General features: G+C 43.1%; 2 protein-coding genes across 3 annotated transcripts in view; one reads left to right on the top strand and one right to left on the bottom strand.

Annotated features, from left to right (window-relative positions):
• Nucleotides 1–11,471, top strand: part of LOC117219237 (kin of IRRE-like protein 1) — a 690,910-nt gene extending 679,439 nt beyond the window's left edge. For both annotated transcript variants that reach the window (XM_033468215.2, XM_033468214.2), the window contains one exon: nt 1,591–11,471. In XM_033468215.2, the coding sequence (XP_033324106.2) occupies nt 1,591–1,931 (341 nt within the window). In that variant the 3' untranslated portion in view covers nt 1,932–11,471. The remainder of the gene's footprint in view (nt 1–1,590) is intronic.
• A 5,696-nt stretch (nt 11,472–17,167) lies between these two features.
• Nucleotides 17,168–22,166, bottom strand: LOC117219269 (uncharacterized). The gene is made up of 3 exons (XM_033468269.2): nt 21,386–22,166; nt 18,619–18,834; nt 17,168–17,685 (listed from the first exon to the last, which is right to left on the bottom strand). The coding sequence occupies exons 1-3, from the start codon at nt 21,596–21,598 to the stop codon at nt 17,509–17,511; spliced, it is 606 nt and encodes a 201-aa protein (XP_033324160.1). The 5' UTR covers nt 21,599–22,166; the 3' UTR covers nt 17,168–17,508.
• Nucleotides 22,167–22,475: the final 309 nt, after the last annotated feature.

Raw genomic sequence — 22,475 nt, 5'->3', positions numbered from 1 at the left:
AGCAATCCGGTGTAAACGATCAACCGGGCACACCGTGAACTCCTCGGAGAACGAGGTGGCCGTTATTACAGGGAAACGTAACGGGAACGAGTAATTAATCTAATCGCGGGATTCTATTTGTAGACGCGGGCCGCGTTGTAGATTCTATTCAATTACCGGGGCTTACAAGGTCTGCGGCGCTCGGCGTGCTCGGCACGGTGTAGAAACGCCGCCACGCCGCGTCGCCATATTTCATCGGGACAAAAGGGATCGAAGCAAACGGGGGCGCCCGCCGAGATTCGCTGCGAAAGCATTTTCTGTCGTCGCGGCTGCGGATTCGGCGCGCGATCGCGCCCGCTCCCGGACGGAACCGATCCCGCCGCCCCGGAGAAAACAGAAAACGGAAAGGGTACGATGTCTCGCGATACCCGGAGCCATCCGACTTCCGGAAGGAATATTCCAAACTTATCTTCCGCAGCCGGTGCGGCTTCTGTCTCTATTTTTGCGGCGACTCTGCCCCTATTGTGTCCTTCTCTTAAACGCGGAGTGCACTCGAGCGGATGAACGCTGGCTCGCGATCGATTACGGACTGCGTGGTTCTCAATAAAAAAAGAAAAAAAAAGGGGACTTCTCTTGCCGTCGTCGGAAGTACTCGCTCGGAATATTGCCGTCGCGAACCTTCCGCGCCCTAGAACTCGCTCGAGCTTCGAGCTTCTTGATCCGCAACCCCGGTCGCGCTTCCTTATTTATCATGCGCAATGTACAGGGTGAGTCGTATAACTTGCACGCCCCCCCCCCGTATAACTTTTAAATTATGCATTTAATTAAAAATTGTTAAACGCGAAAGTTGTCGAGCTTCGCGGGAGGAGGTGACGGGGTAATCACCTTTTTGCGTATAGCATAGTTCTCGAACTTTCAAGGTTAACTTTCTTCTTTTATATTATTCATAGTGGATCGTGTCCGCGAACACGATGGCAATGTTCATCCAAGCTGAAAGAAAATATAAGATAATATAAGATAATATAATATAAGACAGTTATGATAACCAGACTACGGATTTTATGCATTTACGATGGAAATTGGTGGTTCGAATACGAAACCATTTAAACATTTCAAGAATTTCAGAGTATCGTTTTGCATTGTTCTCAGCTCATTAAAATGAGTCTAAATGAGTCTAACTCCTGCATCTTGTAATCAAACCGTTCGAATATCATTTCGCGTAAAAATTCGCGGTCTCATGATAACAAGACTGCGAATTTTTGTCAGAACAGTATCAAAAGCATAGATCGAATGGAAAATAGTAAAAACATTTGAACAATTTCATAATATTATATTGCATCATTATCAACTAATTACATTTATTAAGAAAAAGAAACGAACGTTCACGTAGTTTCTGCATCTCGCAATCAATTCTCATTTTCAATTCAAGACGATTTCGCGCGAACATCCGCAGTCTGATGATAACAGTTCCCAGAACCGAAACCTACGCCACAACTGTTATCAACCACCGGATAAAAGATGGCGATCCGATTAATCATGGAGAGCCAGAGTCCCTCTTCGTGAACCGGCAAACAAATCCCGAAAATAATTCCGTACGGTTCGCTGTTGCAGAGGGCAACCTGGTGGAAGTTAGCCCGCCGAGCTACCCTGGAGGCTACCCTCCGGGACACTGGGTGACGCCGGGCCCCACGCCTAGCATAGACGAGCTGTGCCACAAGTTCGCCGGAAGACCGACCGAGCTCAGGTTACCATCGAGGAGCACGATACCCAGCCTGCAGAACATGCCCATGGCGGGAATGATGGTGGGCCCGGGCCAGGGGATGGTGTTGGGCGGCAGTCAAGGCGTCGCGATGGGCGCCGGCCAGGGCGTCGTCGTCGCCGGGGAGTGTCTCGACGGCGAGGCGATCAAGCGGCGACTGATGGCGAACAGGCTGCCGGAGAGTTGCGTCTAGAGCAGGCACGGCCGGCAACCGACCTTTGCCCCGGGAGCGCCGCGATTAGCCCCCGGGGTAAGTCCCTAAGAACGAGAGACTCTCGCGAGTTCGGCGTCGTCGGCGACGCAACACTGTCTCGCTCTCCCCGCGCGGGACACTGTCCTCGACCGAGAGCAACGGGCAGGGCAGAGTCTAGGGCCTAGGTTGCTCCAAAAGCAACGTTTCGCGTAGGTGCCGTTCAGAGGTGGCGAGAAGGCGCCCGCAGACGACGCGAGCGCGTCCGCGCCGGAAGCCTCCTCGCCAGCTCTGCGCTGTGCTTCGCGCAAAGATCGCCGTCGATGCGAGTGTCCTCGCTGTTCACGCTCCGTCGCGAGCCAAGGCGGAGAGCTCCACAGGGCAATCCGAAGTGATTCTCCGGAGGACACGCCGCAGAGAAACGCGTTACTCTTCGACCACTTTCCGAGCAAGCTCTGATCGGAGCCACGGCGAACCGCGTCCGCGCCTGGTCTAGACCTTCGAACTCGCCTCCTCGGCGCGTAGTTCTCCCGCGAATCGGCCGCAAATTGGCAGCGAGATTCGGGATCCCCGAAGAAGTCAATTGCGAGACGACGACGACGACGACGACGACGACGACGAGTCCACAGACAATCCAGCGTCGTAACGAGCGCCGCGTCCGCCGCGGAAACTTCCCGGTCGGAAAGAATCGGCCGACGAAACAGTTTCGAGAGCGTTTCCCTCACAGTGTCCGATGAAATGTTGTTTCTTTCTTCTCGGCGCGGGTGTGGGGAGGGCCGCGGCTGCGAGTAGAATCGGCCTGCGGAAGAATTAGGTGGAAACTTGCCGGCTCTCTCGAGTTCTCTCCCCGGCCGACGAGCACGCCGCGAACTCGCGTTCTCTCTTGTCCGAGAAACTTTCTCTCTCTCTTCTTCTCTTCTCTCTCTCTATTTCTCTCTCGCTCCGTGCTCCAGCGTTTCTTCTAGAACCGAATGCCGATCTTCGACAGTGTCCTCTTCCCGCGCGTATATTTCTTTCCCGAGGTACGTGATGCAAGTTTCGGGGAAAACCGTCCGTGCAAAATTTTTCGCGGAGAAATCCGGGAACGAATGGCGACAGTAACATATCGGGAAAACGACAAATCGAGTATAATAACATATCCAGCGGCGACGCACACAGTGTTCGGGAATGCCGAATAGCTGGCCGAAATACATTTTTGTTTTTCGGAGTACGTAACCGATATCGTTTGCCTGAATTAGACGGAACTGTATTAACGCTTTGCACTCCGATGTCGCCGTTATTCGAGTCTTGCACCTCGTTTTTATAATCGTTGACAATCGGCAACTATAAACGTGAGCCGCGATGCTCGATTAATCGCATCCCCTCTTCGCAAATTGTCCATTTTTCGTTTCCAAGCTAAGCGTCAATTCGGGAGAAGAATTTACTGTACTGTGAAGTAATCATGTAGAACAGGCAAATAAAACCACGAAATCTTTTATTTACTAATTTCTATGCAATTTTATGACAGTAGAATGATTTCTATTTCTATTCAACTTTCGGTGTGTTACAATGAAATGTGTGCATGGTTATTATATTGGTAAGTGTATCAGACGAAGCCTCGAAGTGCAAAGGGTTAAATAATGGTCCAGACTATAAGAAACAATAAAGATTACTCCGAAAAGTTGATTATGATAAATTATGATCTTAGTTCTGTGTACCCCGGATAAAGAAATTTTAACTGTAACTATTTATTTTAACTATGACATCGTAGCAAATTCGAACGTTTTGATGCGTATCTGTTTTTATTGATAAAGATTCTTTGGTAATATTTCGTTAATAATATTGGCATTATGATGGCATATGTGTATGCACGTATACATAGATATTAATGTATACGTTATTCATTTAGTCCAACTTCGATTTTGAATTTAAAAATACCAACAGGACGTATTCCTGCAAAAAAATTCCGAAAAAAATTTTTGTTCCAGGCGATAGCCGCTTCTCAATGCTGCAACATGTAGCATTTAGGCAATTAACCAATTAGGCAATTTAGTCTTGCAATATTATGCAGCATCACATAATTTTGTTGATCTATAACATCTTAAAAATCAATAAATAGATGCCGCTTTGCCTGCGGTAAATAGATAAACGATAATAACAATTACTTATTCATTTTTCTATTCTCACCGATAATGATTATTCATCGATAGATATATCGGGTCTGAAAATGAAATATAATGCAAATAGAATAAATGAAAAATTATTTCCATTTTACTACTCTTAACCCGCCATTGTTTTCTTATTTCCTATCGCCGTGTTTTGCGATTTCCAGGCAGCTTGACAGGCTTATTATTTCCGGCTAAATACAGTGGACTTCTCGAAGAATTGATTTTTTACACGAACGCTAAATGAAAGCAAGGAGTTAACATCAAATTCGTGGTCGTCGACCTCGAATACCATAGAGCACGGTGTTCTTAAACGTTCTCCCAGTGTTCATAATTATCGGCCAGCTTGCCGGCTATTTCGGAATACTGCGCGACGCCGCGCCGCGACCCGAGCCGACCCCGAATCCTTATCGAGGCATCGCCGTAGAATATTAGCGTGCTCCCCGGCTCGGCGCGGCTAGAGACCGCGGCCCGGGGACGGGGAAACTCGAACGACGGCGAAGCTATTCGCCGATTCACCGGTCGGCGAATTGGAACGGACGTAAATAAACCCGCGTCTCAGCCTAAAGAAAGAGGAAAAGATCCCCGAACGACGCGCTCCTTGGCTTCTCCACCCCCTGTCGTTTCTCTTCCGGTCGCTGCAATGAAGATGGATGGGGGAACAGCAGGGAAATACGCGATGGAACGAGCGTTAGGGTAAGCCGGCGAAAAAATAAAGAAACGAGGGGGGAAGGGTGGGAGGACGGAAAGACAATGCGATGGTACTTTGCCGAGTTGTTCGCGGGGGCGTGAAGAGCGGCCTCGGGGCTGATCAATCAGCCACGGGGCCGGAAAAAATATTCGCGACGCGCCAAGGGGATTTTCTAGCACCGATAAGAGCCAGGTGTCTGCTGGTGTTGCGACTCGCGGTAACGGCCGATGGGCGTCGTCGAGGAATCGGCCGCGAAATATCGATTCGAGGGCACGCCGTCGTCGCTCGGAGAAGTCCTCGTACACTCTGGCTTTCTTCGAGATAAATTAACGCGTAGACAGGCGAGAGCCCGCGAGAATCGTTCATTGAATCGAACGGGAAAGAAACTTGATCTGGTCTCCGCGACGCGGTGATTATTTCGACCACGTTCCACTTATTATTTATTATCATTAGTGGACTGCGGATCTTTATGCGAAAATACAAATTTCCGAACTCGATCGTGAGAAACAGAACTTGAATAAAAATATATTTGTCCTTCCAGTAATTTTAACAAGTGGAAGAGTAGATGGCGTTGTCCTGAAATTTTTTGAAAAAATTTCCTTACACTTGGGTATCTTACCTACCTATTTGATGCACTTCAGTCATCTAGAAAAAACCGAGCGTGAAAGACATTTTTCGTTCCACTGTCGGAGATGGCGCTCTTAAACAAGGATCGACAATAAATGCGAGCATCTTACGGGGAATCGTGTGGAATCCGTAGGAGGACAGTTGCAGCAAAGCGAAGGAGATGGGTAAATTTTCGAGAAGAAATTATTTCGTGCTCGAATCCATGTTAATAAATTCGGTTTGAATAAACGCACGAAATTGTATTTAAAGAGGAAGCAGCAATCTGTTCGGGGAAATTAAAATATTTTCCTTTCCTGGGGGGCATAAAATAAACCATTTTTATATCCTGTTACATTAAATAAAATACTGTGATCATGCATTTCAAATATTTCTTCGCTGAATATAAATTGGGGGAGGAAGCGCGGTTATAATTCGTAGCAAAATTTCGCTTCAGATTTATAAAATACGATTAAAATTTTCGTTCAAACAGATCCCAACGTTTTGGTTCGACGAAAATATTCCGAAATAAAGCGACGTTCCTATATTGTCCCTTAAAAAAAAAAAAAAAACATTATTCGGGACCTTCGGCCGGTGCTTCGCAGCTGAAAGCTGTTAAATAAAATACCGTTTCGAAAACAGTTTCCATTAACGCGTCGGTCGACGCGTCGGTTGCGTACCAGCACAGGTGAGCAAATTGTCCAGAAAAAACACTTGAAATAGTAACTGATATCAGGCGAAATAGTATATCAAATCGGTGGACAAAATGTTCGCTGACCGAATATTTTATTTTGACATTTTCCGTTTTGATAGTCCAATGCAGAAAATTACACACTTTTATTTTACCGTCGGGATCCGCGAAACGAATGATTTTTATTTTAATAAACTGACGCGTCGAATAAAGTATCTCGCAGACTACTAACAATCAAATTTACGTATTTCGGAGGGAATTCATTTTGATGTGCGCCGATAAATGATCTTCATAAAAGAAATAACTCGATCCGCATGTTTATTTAATACACTGATCAAATATAAAAATACTTTGAATATCGCATTGTATTTCCTCCTTGAAATAGTCGCATTTTCAACCCTTAACTACTGTTACCGGTATCCGTGGTGACGGTTACTAATTACTTATTTATTTGTGGTGATAAGAAAAAAATCATGAAAAAGGAACGTTTTTTATAAGTTTGCTTGTATTCGAACTAACTTGGACTCCTTCATAATTGATGTACAACAAACTGAGAACAATTGATTTTGATTTTCTATTTCATTCTTGTATATCAATAATAACGCAATAAATATTAAAAGTCTATGAGACCGCTATTAATTACTTATTCGTCTGTGGTGATAATATAATTGTATAAAAAAGATGCTAATAAAAGGAACGATTTTAATAGTCTTGCTGCCATTGAATCTTATTTGGACTTCTTCATCATTGATATACAAATATATAATATAGTATATAATATATAATATATAATATATAATATATAATATATAATATATAATATATAATATATAATATATAATATATATTATATTATTATTGATATATATAATATATAATATAATATAATATACAAATAATTAAACTGCGAATTTTATGCATTTATTACAAAATAGAGTAAATGCGGTTTAAAATGCTGAAAAAATCCAACAAATTTAAAAATACTACTATATTATTTTCAATCCATTAAAATGATCGGAGAAAGAACAAACTCGCCAATTAGTCTTCCAATCGACGTAGACGATTTTTATTTCGCAGAAACATTCGCTGCTAGTAGCAACAATCGATTCCGATCGAACACATTCGCGTCAATAATAACGCAACAAACATTAGCAGCCCGTGGGACCGTTGACAGCGGTCGCGTGAGTTCGAATATATGTACAGTAGTCAAGGGTTAATCGAAGTAACGTGGCTGGATTCGCTAATTTGCATAAAGATTTAGAGCGCGGTCAATTATTTCGGTTGTTGTTCGGGACGCTCTAACGACGGTCGGACGGCCGAGGGATTTAAAGGAAAATATTCCGCTTCGAAAACGCCTGGCACGATTTCGAATAAAACCGACTGCTATTCGCCGCTCTCGGAACAGTATTTCACCGATCTCCGGCGCGGAGACAGCTCGACTAGCTGTAAATAAATGTACGTACGTGTTCATAGGCGGCAGCCATCCGAATCACTCACGGAGGATAGGGAAGGAATGAATCACTGTCACCGCGACTGCCCTCCTAATTTGATTCGATTCCCGGGAAACGAACGGGGGTAGAGAAACAAGAGCCGGGGGGGCCAGACGAGGGGAGGCGGCGCGAGGCTCGGGAGAAGCCTTTATACTCGGGGTGAAAAATTCAATTTATAAGGTCAGAAAAACCGGGCTTCCACGTGACGCTTCTCGGCGAGGTCATGAAGCTTGACGGCGAAACTGGGGGCGAAAAAAAAAACGAAGACGAAAAGTGACAAAGTATATTCCTAGGAGAACGAAGTGACGCGAACTTCGTCCGGGACGCCCTATCTCTCTCTCCTCCCTCTCCCTCTCCCTCTCCCTAGCGCTCCACGAGCTCCACGTGGACGCGTCGAGAGGCAGAGTCAGGCATTAACCGATCGAAATATTCGCCTTTTGACTTACCGTTCGTCGACGAACGATTCTGATCGTCGAAAGATCGACGCTCGATTCGAGGGATGGTCGCGTTCGGGATCGAAGGGAATTCAACGATTTTGATCGACTCCGGCGGCGACGGCGCGTGGAGAACCCGTGGGACTCGCGGGAGAGTGCGAGAGGATTTTCAGAGCGCTGAGTGGGGATGGGGGGTGTGTGGGGGTGAGAGGCGAGACGATAAGGGACGAACGTATGGCGTGCGTGATCGCGTCGCTCGTCGCGACCCGTGGCGTCGACGAGCGTGTGTTTCTTATTTCGGTATTATTCGGAGGAAAAGTGGAGCGAGGCGAACGAAAATCTAAGGAAATAGGATAACGAAGAAACAACCGAACACGAATAAAATGATAAAGATAAACAAGACACGTTCACACGGAGGAGACAGACAGAGACACAATGGTAAGCTACAAGAAAAAAAAACACAAGTCGTTGCTCGTTAGTTAATGTCGTATCGTTGTACAGAAGTATTGTATATCGTTGATGAATTCTCCCGCGCGTGTTGGACGATCGCGCGTGGCGAGTCGCGAGACGACCCGCGTGGAACGAGCTGTGTGTGTGTCGGCTGTGGCACGCGTGTTCCCGGGGATCGAGAGCCGATCGCGATCGATCCCCGTGTTTCGGAACGGCGACGTTGTCAGGTCGTTGCTTCCCGGAACGCTCGACGATCGTCGCCGATTATTAGAATTCGACTATCGCCGCAACGTAGAACTTAGACACGCTTTACGAATCCGAATTACGAAACGAACAAATAAATCACTTAACTAAATAAAACACTTTTTCTATCGAACATCACGGTCGACGAGCGATCGCGACGCTCCCGCGTGGCAAGAAGCGACCTGATCGACGCGCGATCGCTATTCTCGGTTCTCGCGGGGATCCGGACGCGTACTCTGCGATTTCGATCACCTCGAAGCATGTACCGGAGATCGGAGCCGGGCAGTAATCGGATCATTTTACGATTACTTTTGTAATCGGTTGCGAGATAGAATCGTGGTAATCGTGATCGTTGCACAATTAATCGCTATTAGAATAAATTCGTAATCGTGATTACATTTGGTAATCTGTAATTATTAATTAGTAATTTGTAATTGCGGACGAATGATTGATTTATCTTAATTGCTATTATATAAATCGCCAGATGTTTAACAAAGATACCCGATAATTGGTACACGCCGCTTTTCACGAAAACCTGCGCAAGTGATCATTAAACCTGTCTGAAAATTTAGCTGTATCTCGTTCGTTATTGCAAAGAAGAAATCAATCCTTTCATACCCATCGAGCCTTGTAATTTACAAGCGACAAATGGTATCCAAAAGTAAGACATCCAAATAAAAGTTACGCTATACCTTCCAGCCTATGAATCTGTGCAAAAATGTTTCGTCTTTCAAATTATCTTTTTACGTAAACGAGAGAAACACGAATTCCATCAAATTTTCGCACAAAATACGAGAATTGAATTGACTTTAAATAGCTTTCGTCGTTCGTGATTTATAAACCGTAGAAGAACCGTCTAAAAAACGGGCACGATCGAAATAGGTCTAAATTTTTGAATAGGTTTACCGAACGTTTCTGCAAGGTTTCATGAAAATCGGCGTCTATCCGTCACCGAGGTTTCCTCGCAAATAAAATCAGTTCCCGTCTGTTTTACGAAGCGATACACGCGAGTCATTTTTAGTGCTCGACAGATTTAGTATTAACGGTGCAGTAAAAATGAAAGGGTAAATTCTATCGCAGGCGATCAATTTTCATGGGCGCCCTTTAGTTTCGGAGGTCTAAAAATCGTGCGCGTCTATTTTGCGACGTAATAGCGTTGCCGTGACAACGGAAGCATTTTTACACGATCGAAAAGTTGCTCGGTATTTATAGCAGTCGATCGTTGCAAGATGTTTCGAGGCGATCAGAATCGTCGGAGTACACCTGCGATCAACGCGATCACCTAATCTTTTCACGTCCACGACGAACTCAGCCTAATTCCTTGTACGTCCGGGTGTCGCGATCCAATTCCGATCTTTACCGTTTCTCGAAGTGAGACGCGCGCACAAGCCGAAAGTTCTCGCGCAAAAACGCTCAAAAAACGTTTCGTTTCATCGATCCCTGCGAATGGGAACGTTCTGTCGCACAGAGAAACATTTACCCGATCCAGGCTCTATCCAACCGATTTACGATATTCAAAGAAATCACTGCCATTTATTTTCTTAATCGTTTCGCATATCGAGTACACATATATACATACCCCCAGGTGACAAGCGTGAACGTGAACAGACGTGGGTAAAAATATTTCAACCTGGAAATACAAATATTTGCGAATGCTGTTGCTGTCAGCTGTGTTACATATGCTTCATTTCAAATAGTAATTTATTTCTGTATTAAATGAAACGACAGCTGAAATATTTAATTTATTTACAAACATATAATAAGTATTTGAAATATATATTTTACGCGATACGAGAGAGAAAATACTTCATTGAAATCAATATTTTCTTTGCTGTGCATGAAAATAAACACTCGAATATTGTTTCCGTGCAATTTTGCCGAGCGTGTCTTAACATTAAATCTTTCAATTACGTTGACTAAGAGAAATCTAAAAAATAGAATGTCTATTTTTCGAAACAATATGTGTTCGCATCTTTCCTATAGGCTCATCTTTTCTCTAAATATAAATCGTACGAAATAGAATTATTATTTTTTACCTATTAAATTATTACTACTAAATCATTGCTTACTAAATTGTTATTTCTTTAATTATACGATAAATATTAATCGTAAGAAATAGAATCTCAGATAATTAATAAAAATTCGGACACACGAAGCACAATTTAAGAGAAATTATTTCCAGTAGATCTTAAGCAAATGCTATTTCAAATTAATAATTTTCTTTACAATAAAATACAGAACTATTTTCAATCAATTCCTACAAACCACAGTATTCCATTAACTATTTGCAATACTTTTTGAAATAATTTCACCCACGCCTGAACGTGAACAGCGGTTTTTCTAATTTGATCTTGACCAGTGTTCTAATGATTTTCGAAGGAACTTCGCGTCATCTGGATCGTGGAAATGTATCGCTGCGTTACGCCGAGAGCCTGAGACGATTCGTTTCCACCTCCGTTCTTTTTTATAGTATCTTTACCTGTTTTCTGTCGAAGCGATTCCGATATCGTTATTGTAGAGAATTGCAACCGTGCGAGTGATGCGCGCGTACGTGTGTGTGCCCGAGTGTGTGTACGCCTGTGTGTGTAAGTGTGTGCACGCATATGAACTTTTTGGAGACAAACGAATGTACATAATCAGCATGTGGCACGCGCGAGGTCCGTGTAAATCGACGACTATATTTTAAGTTCACTGTATAGGTGATTTCATATCAGAACTCCATATCGTCTACTAACTCATATGTATATACTACGTAACGTTTCGATCTGAATAAACTGTTTAACTGTCCAAGAAACAATTGCCTCTTCGATTTCACCTGCCTACCCAACATCATCCTCGGACTCGAATAATTCATCAACGATTCAAACTAACGATTCCGTTTCTCTTGTTCATTCGAAATCCCTTCGGCATTCCTATACCTTATCATTCTCGGATTAACAGCAAGTAATGGCAAAATACCCGCGTTCTTATTTCCTTTCTTTCACGAGTAAGTTTGATATTGTAATATTGTATTCAATTTGGTACAAATAAAGAATATTTGTGACGACAACATAAACGTTTTCTTTGCTCACCCTGTACGGTCAATCTTAGAATACATGTTTGGCATATTGAATAATTAAAAAGATAATTATATAAATAATATAATATATAAATAATAATTATATAATTATATATAAAATAATTAAATAAATGTTTTGATCATTTTTAGTATGCGAAAAGATAACGGTGTCAGATCTATCCTCGAGTTCTACTACTTTTCCCTGAGAATTTATTAACGCCTAACTGTTTATTGACTTGCACCACTTGGTAAATTGCGAAGAATTCGACTAAATTTTACGAAATTCTTCTATTTCTGCGAGTGGTATAAGTCAATGAAAAGTCAGCCGGCGAAAAATAGTCCGACGTTTGACCTTCCGTTAACTTGTACTACATGCAGGAATAGAAATTTTAATTTAATTCATCAAGTAGCATATATCAACGAAAAGTCAAACGTCGAAATATTTTCGAAGAAATTACGAAGAGGTTTGAAAATTCTTCTATTTCTGCAAACGGTACAAGTCAATAAAAAGTCAGCCGGCGAAAAGTGGTTCAGTGGTCTCACCAATCGTTAGCGTGTGTTATTTGCAGAAATAGAAATTCAAATTTAATTTTTCAAGTAGCACGAGTCAACGAAAAGTCGATCTTCGAACATTTTTCGCCGGCTGACATTTTGTTGATATGTATTACTTGCAGAAATTGACAAATTTTCGTGAATTTCTGCAACTTAGCAAATGATACAAGTCAGTGAAACGTCAGCCGTGGGAAATTATATCAGGGGAAGTAGTACAATTGAACGACAAGTCGGACAGCGTGAAATTTTTAAACATTTTCGTAGGTTTTGGAATCTTCAATTTATTGAAACTTCTGATAAAAGTATTTTACACAGATGTCCGACATTTTATTGACTCACGTTAACTGATAGTAATACTATTTCCCTAATTAAAGTCGTTAAATGGCATCGCGAGACGAAGGAACTATAAAATATAGGACTACAGATAAAGGATGTCGGAAAGTAAGATCTTCATTAACACATTATATTAACCCATTAACTGTCAAATTTTTTTTTTAATTTTTTCGGGGAAAAGTTATGTATATGCACAAATAGTTGTGTAACAATACAATTATATTCAAATTATATTTTTATGTTACAATATTTTATGTTTTTAAAAAGTCTCAAATGGGGATTGTGGCAGGTTAAAGAAAGAAAGAAGTTTGTATATTGCATGTAAAACAAAAGACTGTGTAAGTAACACATAGTTACCGTAACCTCTAAATTACATATTTATATATATGGTATTTAATTACAATATAAAAAGCAAACCAAAAATATCATGCTTCAAATATGATAATTTTGTTGCGTTCAACTAACAGATGATTTCCAAATTTGTCCACTTGTTGCATAGAAACGAAACGCAAAATACACACCGTCTGTTATAAACAATATTATTTGATATCTATAAAATAACATTAAACTGTCAAACTCATCTGATATATTCTTTGCGCGAAGTGGTGTACTTAAAATTTCAAAATCCCCAAATTAAGATCGTGGCAGTTAATAGATTAATAAGTCGACAAGATTTACATTAACACACATTGCATTAATAAATCCACAAGATCTTCGTTATCACATTGTATTAATAAGTCGACTAGATCTTCATTATCACATTGCATTAATAAAGTCGACAAAATCTTCATTATCACATTGCATTAATAAATCCACAAGATCTTCATTATCACATTGTATTAATAAGTTGACAAGATTTACATTAACACACACCCTTTTGTATTAATAAATCCACAAGATCTTCGTTATCACATTGTATTAATAAGTCGACAAGACCTTCATTAACACATTGCATTAATAAAGCCAATGAGATATTCATTATCGTATTACTTTAATAAGTCGACAAGATCTTCATTATCACGTTGCATTAATAAAGTCGACAAGATCTTTATTATCACGTTGCATTAATAAGTCGGCAAGATTTTCATTACCACACTACATTAATAAGTCGACAAGATCTTTATGCTCGCACTTTACAAGTTACATTCTATTTAACCAGAATATAATAAATCCTAAACATCCACGTTGCTCGCCGACTAGTAATTAGGAAGCCCCCGTATCGATCGACGGTAAGGAAGAATGGCCAGATGTCACCACGGAGAGATACCCGGAGGAAGGACCCGAACGTAGGTAGACAATTGGTAATATCTTGATCCAGCAGCCGGATCAGCTTGAGATTTAAAGGGGTCGGTGGCTGGAACCGGAAACGGCGTAATTAACAACCTCGAGGAAAAATGCGGGGAACTACTCATTGGGGAATATTTCCGCGAAGATTTGTTCGCGTCCGCGAGCCGTTCGTATCGGTCGCTGCACGCGCGATGCCCAAGCAATCGAGCGGTATACATCACTTTTTATCGCCGGATCCCACGGGCTCGATATGCTTATTAATAGACACACGGCCCGCGCCCTTAGATCCTCTTTCGAAAAAAAATATGGTCGCGATTACGCTGGTAAATGAGAGAACCGGCGATCTACGAGGAACAGGGACACCTCGTGATCGGTAGCGGTTTCGACGGTGGGGTGGAACGGCGAAGGAAGGGCGGTCGAAGGGAACGAAGGGTTGAAAAATCGATCGCCTCTCGGTATATCGAGCAGGCCACGCGCGCTATCTTGCTCGCGCGCTGCGCCGCGCCGTAGTAAAAGCATTTCGTATCGATAGGGAAATAAATCAAACGTTAATAAATCAACTTTAACGTACCGAGGATCCCGCCCTACGAGAGAGAGAAAAAGAGAGAAAGAGAGAGAGGGAGAGTGAAATAGGCAGAGAGAAAGAGAGAGACAGAGAAAGAGAGCGGCGTGTAAAAAAAGAAGCACCGAGACAAAGCCGCTAGGAATATCGTTTCCAATAGCGACCGGCATTTCCGATTGATAAAATCCGTTTGATAAGCGTGCCCTCGCTCGTCCATTAATTCAGCCGTTGAACACGTGAGAGCAGGTTCGGGGGGCCGTGGCCGAGGCCGAGACAGAGGCGCAATTGTGCGCGGATCCTATCGAGGAGTCTAATTGCCGCGTACTTTTCATTCGCGAGCGGCGCAATCATTTTGGATTCGAGCGGACCGACGAACGACGCGACGCAATGGAGCGATTTACAGAGGACACCTGCGCGCTACGAGCTGCCGCGTTCTTCAAAATTAATCGGGTACACCGTGTTCGAGAACGTTGCAGCAGCTCCCTTGGACGGAGGCTCGCGAAATCGGGTAGTCGAGCCAGTTACTGTGGCATAGCCTTCGATTATTCTGACTTTAATTGTTCTCATAGTTCGCTTCGTATTTATCGAATAAGACGTATTAATGTTATTTATTTCAATTCGATTAATAATTTATTTGTTAATAATTATTTCGATCTTTTCGATGCTGAATTCGCGAAATTTTCTGCAAGAGAAAGCTTGAGAAAGTATTGAAGGAATCGAGATTAATAAATCGTTAAAACAGTTAAATAAATCGTTCTAGGTAAGATATCATAGTAACTATAATAAGATAAAATAACTAGTAAGATGTCAATTGTATTGGTAGAACGTATTAACCCTTTGCACTCGAAGCTATTTTAGCTCTAAATATAAAATCAATTTTCTTACTTGTAGTATTTTTATTTTATACGATAAAATGCATTTTATGCATATGAAATTGACTCTTGGGACTCACGCGACAGTTACACGCTTAACAATGTTTTGAAACAAATTGATGTAACAAATTTTAGTGGTGCCCCTGAATCGCCACTCGAGTGCAAAGGCTTAACACTTTATTTACTGGAAATGAATGCAACCAGTGCACAGATTTCGTTGACAATGAAAACCGGTGTTCAACCAGTGAAACGATGTAATCGCTTCATCGTTCGTCCTTCACAATCGCCACGAATTCATTAACAGAGACGCGCATCCTGGACGCACATCCAAAGATCTGAATTCACCTTGAATTCGCCTTAAGGAACCGTTCGACCGTACAGCGATGCAGCAAACTGCATTACGATTCGATCAAAATAATATCGAAACATTTCACCGGGGCCGAGAGAAATATTTATTTCAATTAACCGGGCCCGAACTCGACGCTGGAAAATCTATAATTGAAACGCGCGTTGCACACACCTGGGATCAAATGAACGGTCCAAATAGTGTTCCGCGATGGATACGAAAATAAATTATTATTTCAAATTAACCGACATAACACGATTTGCAAACACGACGACCCGCGCAGTTTTTCGTTTTTCCTTTGAAATGTCATTTTCGCGGGACAAACGATCCGGGGATCCCCTTTGTTCCCGATCGAACACACACACACACACACACACATACTGTTGTCTGTTCCGCGCTTGTTTCTTCCATTATCGGGAACGTTTGTTCGCCGGGTTCGAAGATATCTCGCGACTGACCTTTGATGTTCGTGTTCCGTGCTGGCGGAAGTATGCAAAGCAGCCGGAGGGTCGGCCCCGGTCTGCGCATCAACTTCGTCTTCCATTAAATCCGTGGAAATCGAATTTATGGGCCCCCCCTTCCCCCCTCGCCCGATCCAATTTACGGGGGCGCGGGTCCGTGCTTTAATCGCGGAACGTGAAAAAATACAAACTGTCGAGCGTAACGTATCTCCCGGCCACGGAAAATAAATTTGCGGCTCGACTAGGTTACGCGGCAAGACACGCCATAAAAATCGCTTAAGATGCAAGCCTCCCCGCGCCAGAGAAATCCCCTGTGCGCCCTCGAGAGAGAGAGAGCCTGCCCGCCAAGAAAAAAAATGAACCCTGCCTGAACGGAATTTTAATCCGTTCGTGTGTTTCGTCGGGGCTGCCGCGCCGCGAAAATGAGAAACATTCCCGCGAAACGGCTTCGTCCTGCCTCGCGAATGCCATATCAGCTAGATCGATCGATGCTTCCACGCCAGATTTAATCAACTTTAATTGCTTGTACTTTCCTTTCTCCGGCTAATCGTTTTACCCTTTTTCTGGCGTATCCGGTATATACACGATCGAGACCGTGTTTCAAGCTTATAGAACATTTTTTAATTATCGCCTGTAAGACGTAAATTGCCTGTAAGAAATCTAAGTTAAATAAAATTTCCCTATTTGATAATCGTAATAAGTCGAGTGTAATGCAACAATATCCTTAAAATTTTCCAATGCCTTCGCAGTTTTCGATTTGACTTATTCGTTTTTGTCGGAAATGCACATAATCCGCAGTCTAGTAATTACTTATAATTTTCTCTTCGCAGCTAATTACTTAAATACCTCTTTCTCGCTCCGTGAATGCATACCGGTTCCACCGATCGCTATTTTCACGGCACTCGACTGCAATTGCTGATAACTAGACCGCGGTTTCTTACGCAAAATAAAAGCTGTTCGTACTAATGACAAGAAACAGGAGTTACGTAGACATTCATTTCTTTGCTTAATAATAATATCAATAATAATAATAATAATATTTTAATAAATAATTCACGTAATTTAACAATAATTTAATTTAATAGTATTTTCAAACTTTTCGAATGTTTTCACAGTTTTGCATTACGTTGTACGAATTTTATCTCGTAAGTAGATATAAAATCCGCGGTCTACTTGTAGTAATTCTCTTCCCTTATAATTTCTCACCAAAGAACGAGCCCTTTCAGGACATCGACACTTTACAGTAGCACATCGGCATTTACAAAATCACGGAGACGGGTTAAGCGGATTCCATAAAAGGGGCCAACAAACGACACGCGATACGTTTTCGAAGCCCTTCGTCCATGAGCCCGGTGGAAAGGGGCTAGCTGTCGTCCGACGACGCCTCTTCGGGATTCTCCTCCTGTTTGGGCAGAACCCTTTGAAGTTGTTCTCGCAGCACGGACGAAGCGGCCGCGACACACCTCATCGTCGAGAACACTGCTCGATTGTAATTTTGGACCAGGTTCTGTTTGAAGAGCTCTACTCGGGTCTGGACGTCCTGTAACGGAGGAAAGAACCCGTCATTTATTTCAGAATTAACGTGCGGGGCCGTACGAATTATTTCTTATCTAGACAATTATTCAAATAATTTTATTCGTCGATGGTCTTTTATTTAGATAATTATTCGAATCATTTTATATCTAGATAATTAGTCGAATAATTTTATATCTAGATAATTAGTCCACTCAATTTTATTCGTCAATGATCTTTTATTTAGATAATTATTCGAATCATTTTATATCTAGATAATTAGTCCAATAATTGTATATCAAGATAGTTAGTCGACTCAATTTTATTCGTCAATGATCTTTTATTTAGATAATTATTCGAATAATTTTTTAGCTAAAGTCGAATCATTTTAATCGCGAATAATCTTTTATCTAGATAATTATTAAAATAATTTTATTCACGAATAAATATCGATTCGAATAACTTTATTCTTAAATTGTCTTTTATTCGCAGAAAAGATATATCCACAATTAATTTATTTGTAAATTGCTCATTCACGAATAACTTGTTTCCGAATAGTTCATTCGCGAGTAAAATGTTATTTGCTTTTACGAATAAAACTAATTTATCTCTAAGCCATTCTATACAATCATTCCACGCGGAATCAGACACCTTTTCGAGTACCGTTTTAGATTTTTTGTGAAATTTGCATTCGCCCTAGTCTTTAAGGGTACATAAACGAATCTCGAAGGATTTTTCGAGATTTTCTTAATTCTTGATTTTACAGATCCGCAAACTAAAGTGTCAACTTTTCTCGTCACTAAATCATAACCACTGAACTACGAAACCGATAAAAATGAGCTTCTAGATGAATATCGTACAGACGTAAGAGTATCCGAAGAAAAAGTAATTTTAGTCAAGAATATTGATTCGTTCGCTATTTATTTTGCGACTGTTTTAAACGAGTGCGACGTATTTATACTTCGGCGCAAACTTGCTCGTCGGTGACGGTCGGTGCTACGGTGGCTAATATCCGGTGATAGAGATCCTCCACTTCCTCGCTGGATCCCCATAATCCCTCGGCGTGGGTCCAGTAAACGAGACCGGCCGCGACGCTGCTCTTCAGCAGAAACAGCAATGTTCCGCAAAGCTTTTGTCCGAGTGTCTTCGGCGGTGGTTTCGGGGGACAGTCGCAGAGCTGTGAAATCGTACAATTCCCGTGAACGCGTGTGTTCCGGAAGATTATTCGCCTCCGTGTCCGCGAGAATCGCTCGAACACCGCGCGAAAGACTCTAAGCAAGCGCGCGAAACAATGTGTGCCCACAGCGCTCGAACGGTTAACAATGTTACGACCGTTTGTCGGGACGATTGATTCGCTGGCCTCGGCAGCTTATCCGGGTCCTGTGTTTATTACGTGAACTGCAACGTGCCGTTGTTACCACTTTGTCACGGTGACAGCGTTCGTTAGCGTATAACCATTCGAAATTCCGAATTCACGTCCGTTTCGCCGGCGAATACACCGGCGGCTAGAAAAATGTTTCGTCGCTTGCCCCACGAACGTTCGATTCGAATCTGTCGACGACGAAACTCGCGCGGATTCTTCGGCTTGCTTAACCCTTAAACGCATATTGTTGTTAATAGTGCACAGCACCAATGTCTTTATGACACGAACGTGCCTAGCCGGGCTGTTTTTGAGCTTAGGATTTTTGGGACTTCGCTTCTCTCGGCCTCGATGGCCAGGACGAGTTATAAAAAGGGAACAGTTCCGAAGGGTCAGCATGACATTGTTTTATGACGGTGATGCAACGCGTGTCGCTTTGTAGTATTCATGCATAGACTGTGTGGATTTTTATGCAAAAATTGTAAAAGTTAATTGCAAGGAACGTAAGGACTAAGGAACCACATTTTTATAATTGTAAAATGAGGAATCAAATTTGTATAATTGTAAAATGATTAATCAAATTTGTATAATTGTAAAATGAGGAGCTAAAATTTGTAATTGCAAACGGGGGAATCAAATTATAATCGTAAAACGAGAAGCCAAATTTTTCTAAATGTATAAACTAAGGTACCAAATTATTATAATTGTGAAATGGGAAACAAAATGTTCGTAATTGCAAACTGAAGAACCAAATCTTTATAATCGTAAAATGTGGAATCAAGTTTTTATAATTGCAAACTATTCAACCAAATTTTAATAATCGTAGAATGAGATGTTTAATAAAAATCGTCGCTTGATCACATAGTCGGTTGAAAACGCGGCGGAGAAGATTAACAGCGAGAAACCCCTGGAGTCCGGGTCTCTTCTGGGCGATAAGGGGGTTGCAACTAGCTAAACGCGGTGCGTCCCTCGCCCTGGGCTCGTGAGGTCACGTAGGTACGTGTCCCTAACAAGTACGGGAACTCGAAACTGTCCTCCTCCATTAGAGACCCATCGGCGCCGCCGTACCTGTGTACGCCGGACTGTCGGGCTAATTTCAGGTAAACGCGGCTACGTATCGGCTAACCAATTCCGTACAGGTGCTGGAGCACCGTCATCCCCCTTGGCACGGCACGTCAATATCGCGCAAAGACAGCCCGTGCCCGCGTTGATACGGGTGCTGGCAACACGGGAACCACGCCGTAGGTCCCTTGTTAACGAATCGACGCAACACGGACGGAATCTCATTAATAGCAAATACCCCATTTCGGTCGAGTAGAAACTCCCCCTCTCCCCCCCCCCTCCCTGCAATAATCCACGGAGCTACTTCCAAGCTAAGCAGTCGGTAAGATGATCTCGAGAAATCGTTCCTTCAAAGTTGCCTCTCCAACACGGTAACCAGGAAGAAGGGCTTATTTCGAAGGTAAGATCTTTTACAAATTTTCAATAATGCAGGAGTAACGACTGTGGAGTTCAGCTGGAAAGATTCGGATAGAGGACGACAGCAATTACTCTCGCATTGTCCCTGATGCTGGAATCGAAAAATTGGCGTACTTGGTGCGAAGACCAGACACGATTCTTTGAGTCTCGCGGTTCGCTTTTACACATGGTGTTCCAAAAGCAGTTCAAAATCGGGAATGGAACGCGAGGACACGCGTTATCTAGTGCGAGCTCCACGCTATGTTATTTCTAAGATCATTTTGTGTTATTGTAGTTTATAATATATGTAGTCGAAATTGTACCGTGTTCGATTCTTATTTTAATCGGAAATATCTGTCCGAACAATATCATAGTCGGTCTCATTTTAATCAGAAAACTATCGGCAATATGCTAAAAGGAAATTCAGTTTTACAATGTTAAAATTGAAAAAGTTATTGTTCAAGTAAGAAGTAATTTCTTGAGTCTTGGAAACCCTGCATTTCAGGATGTGGAGGCTTCTGCAGGCGACTGCATTGTCGCCCAGGCCTCTCAGGTTCTTCCGTACTCTAATACTGTGCGCTTGTTCACCGTGTCTCCTTCACTTCTTTCTTAAATATAGTTATTTACGCGTGTCTCATTCTACACCCTTTTATTTCAAATAACCGCCTCAACAGTTACGTTATTGTATTACGATTCCGGGAATTCTAGTCGAATGAGCCGCGTCGCGTGCCGCATCTTACGCTCAACCGACTCCGACGAATCTTTGCATAGGCGTAGGAATAACGCGTATGGACGTAGAAATAGCACAGGGACAATGCGAGCAGACCTCTAACGGAGAGAATGCGGGAGAATTTACTGTAATACGAAACCTCTCGTTTGCTCGCTTTCGAAAGGTGAAAGGGCTCGTTACCTTCGGAGGACAGGTCCTCTGCATATCCTTCCTGCTGCAGACCCTGACGGGCACGGGCCTAGGGGTCCAAAAGGCCGAGGATCCTGACGGCGGAGGGCAAGGCTGATGCACGCTGTCCGCGCCGACCAGCTTCTGGATTTTCCGCGGCCGCACGCAGGTCTCGGGATTCGATAGGTTGATGGTTTGAGCGATGCACTTGCTACCACGCTTCATTTTGGGGCTGAATCGAGGCTGATCGCAGGCAGCCTGGAAGGTTCGTGGCCCTGAGCGACGAGGATTAGTCGCCGCGACGGCGGCGGACCGTCAAAAGACTTTCAATAAGGCGGCCTGCTGCTGTGGCTGCGACCGGGTACAGGCGAATCGAGCATCGGTCGGAGCAAGTTTTCCGGGTTTCGAGGTTTTGAATTTTTCAGGGGTGGGAAGCTCGCCGGTCCGAGAAAGGGCAATTTCCTTTGGCAGCAGCCGCCGCGCCGCGATCGCCGTCGCCGTCGTCGTCGTCGACGCCGTTGCCGTTGCCGCCACCGCGCCGTTGGCGTTCCTTACAAACTTACGGAATTTCGAAAGATTACGTGCATTCACTTTGCATCGTATAACCTCCCTGGGAATAATTTATCGCGGCCGGAAAGCAGCGCGAGGGACGAGCTCTCCCGCGATTCTCGTGCACAACACCCGACGATTTTGTTGCGACGGTAAACCGACCGTCAGCCCGCTACCTCAAATTTTCATCGTTCCCCTCCAGCGCATGTCGGTGCAATTTTATCCCGTGCCGAATGGTATCGCGGTTAACCGGTCTCTTTAGCAACAATCTCATCCAGCCAACTTCACGGTCGACCGATCAATCTTGCGCGATCGAATTCGCGTCGAAGTTATGCCGTTCGCGTGTACGCAATGCTTCGTTACGTACGGAGATTTTCTCGCCGTGACATTTCGGGGATTTGAGATCTGAAAATTGGACATCGTTCCGTTTAACGCGTTGAGCGCGGCGTCAGTCCCGGGGGGCTGACAGTGGACTTTCCATTTTGGGCGGTTTCTGTACGTCTCAAATGTATCTGTGCATATTTGTTGAAACTTGAAATAACAATATCGGACA

This window comes from Megalopta genalis, chromosome 2 (assembly GCF_051020955.1).
Source record: "Megalopta genalis isolate 19385.01 chromosome 2, iyMegGena1_principal, whole genome shotgun sequence".
Taxonomy (NCBI): domain Eukaryota; kingdom Metazoa; phylum Arthropoda; class Insecta; order Hymenoptera; family Halictidae; genus Megalopta; species Megalopta genalis.
Note: the sequence above shows the minus strand (reverse complement) of the source record. Positions and strands in the feature narration are given on the sequence as shown.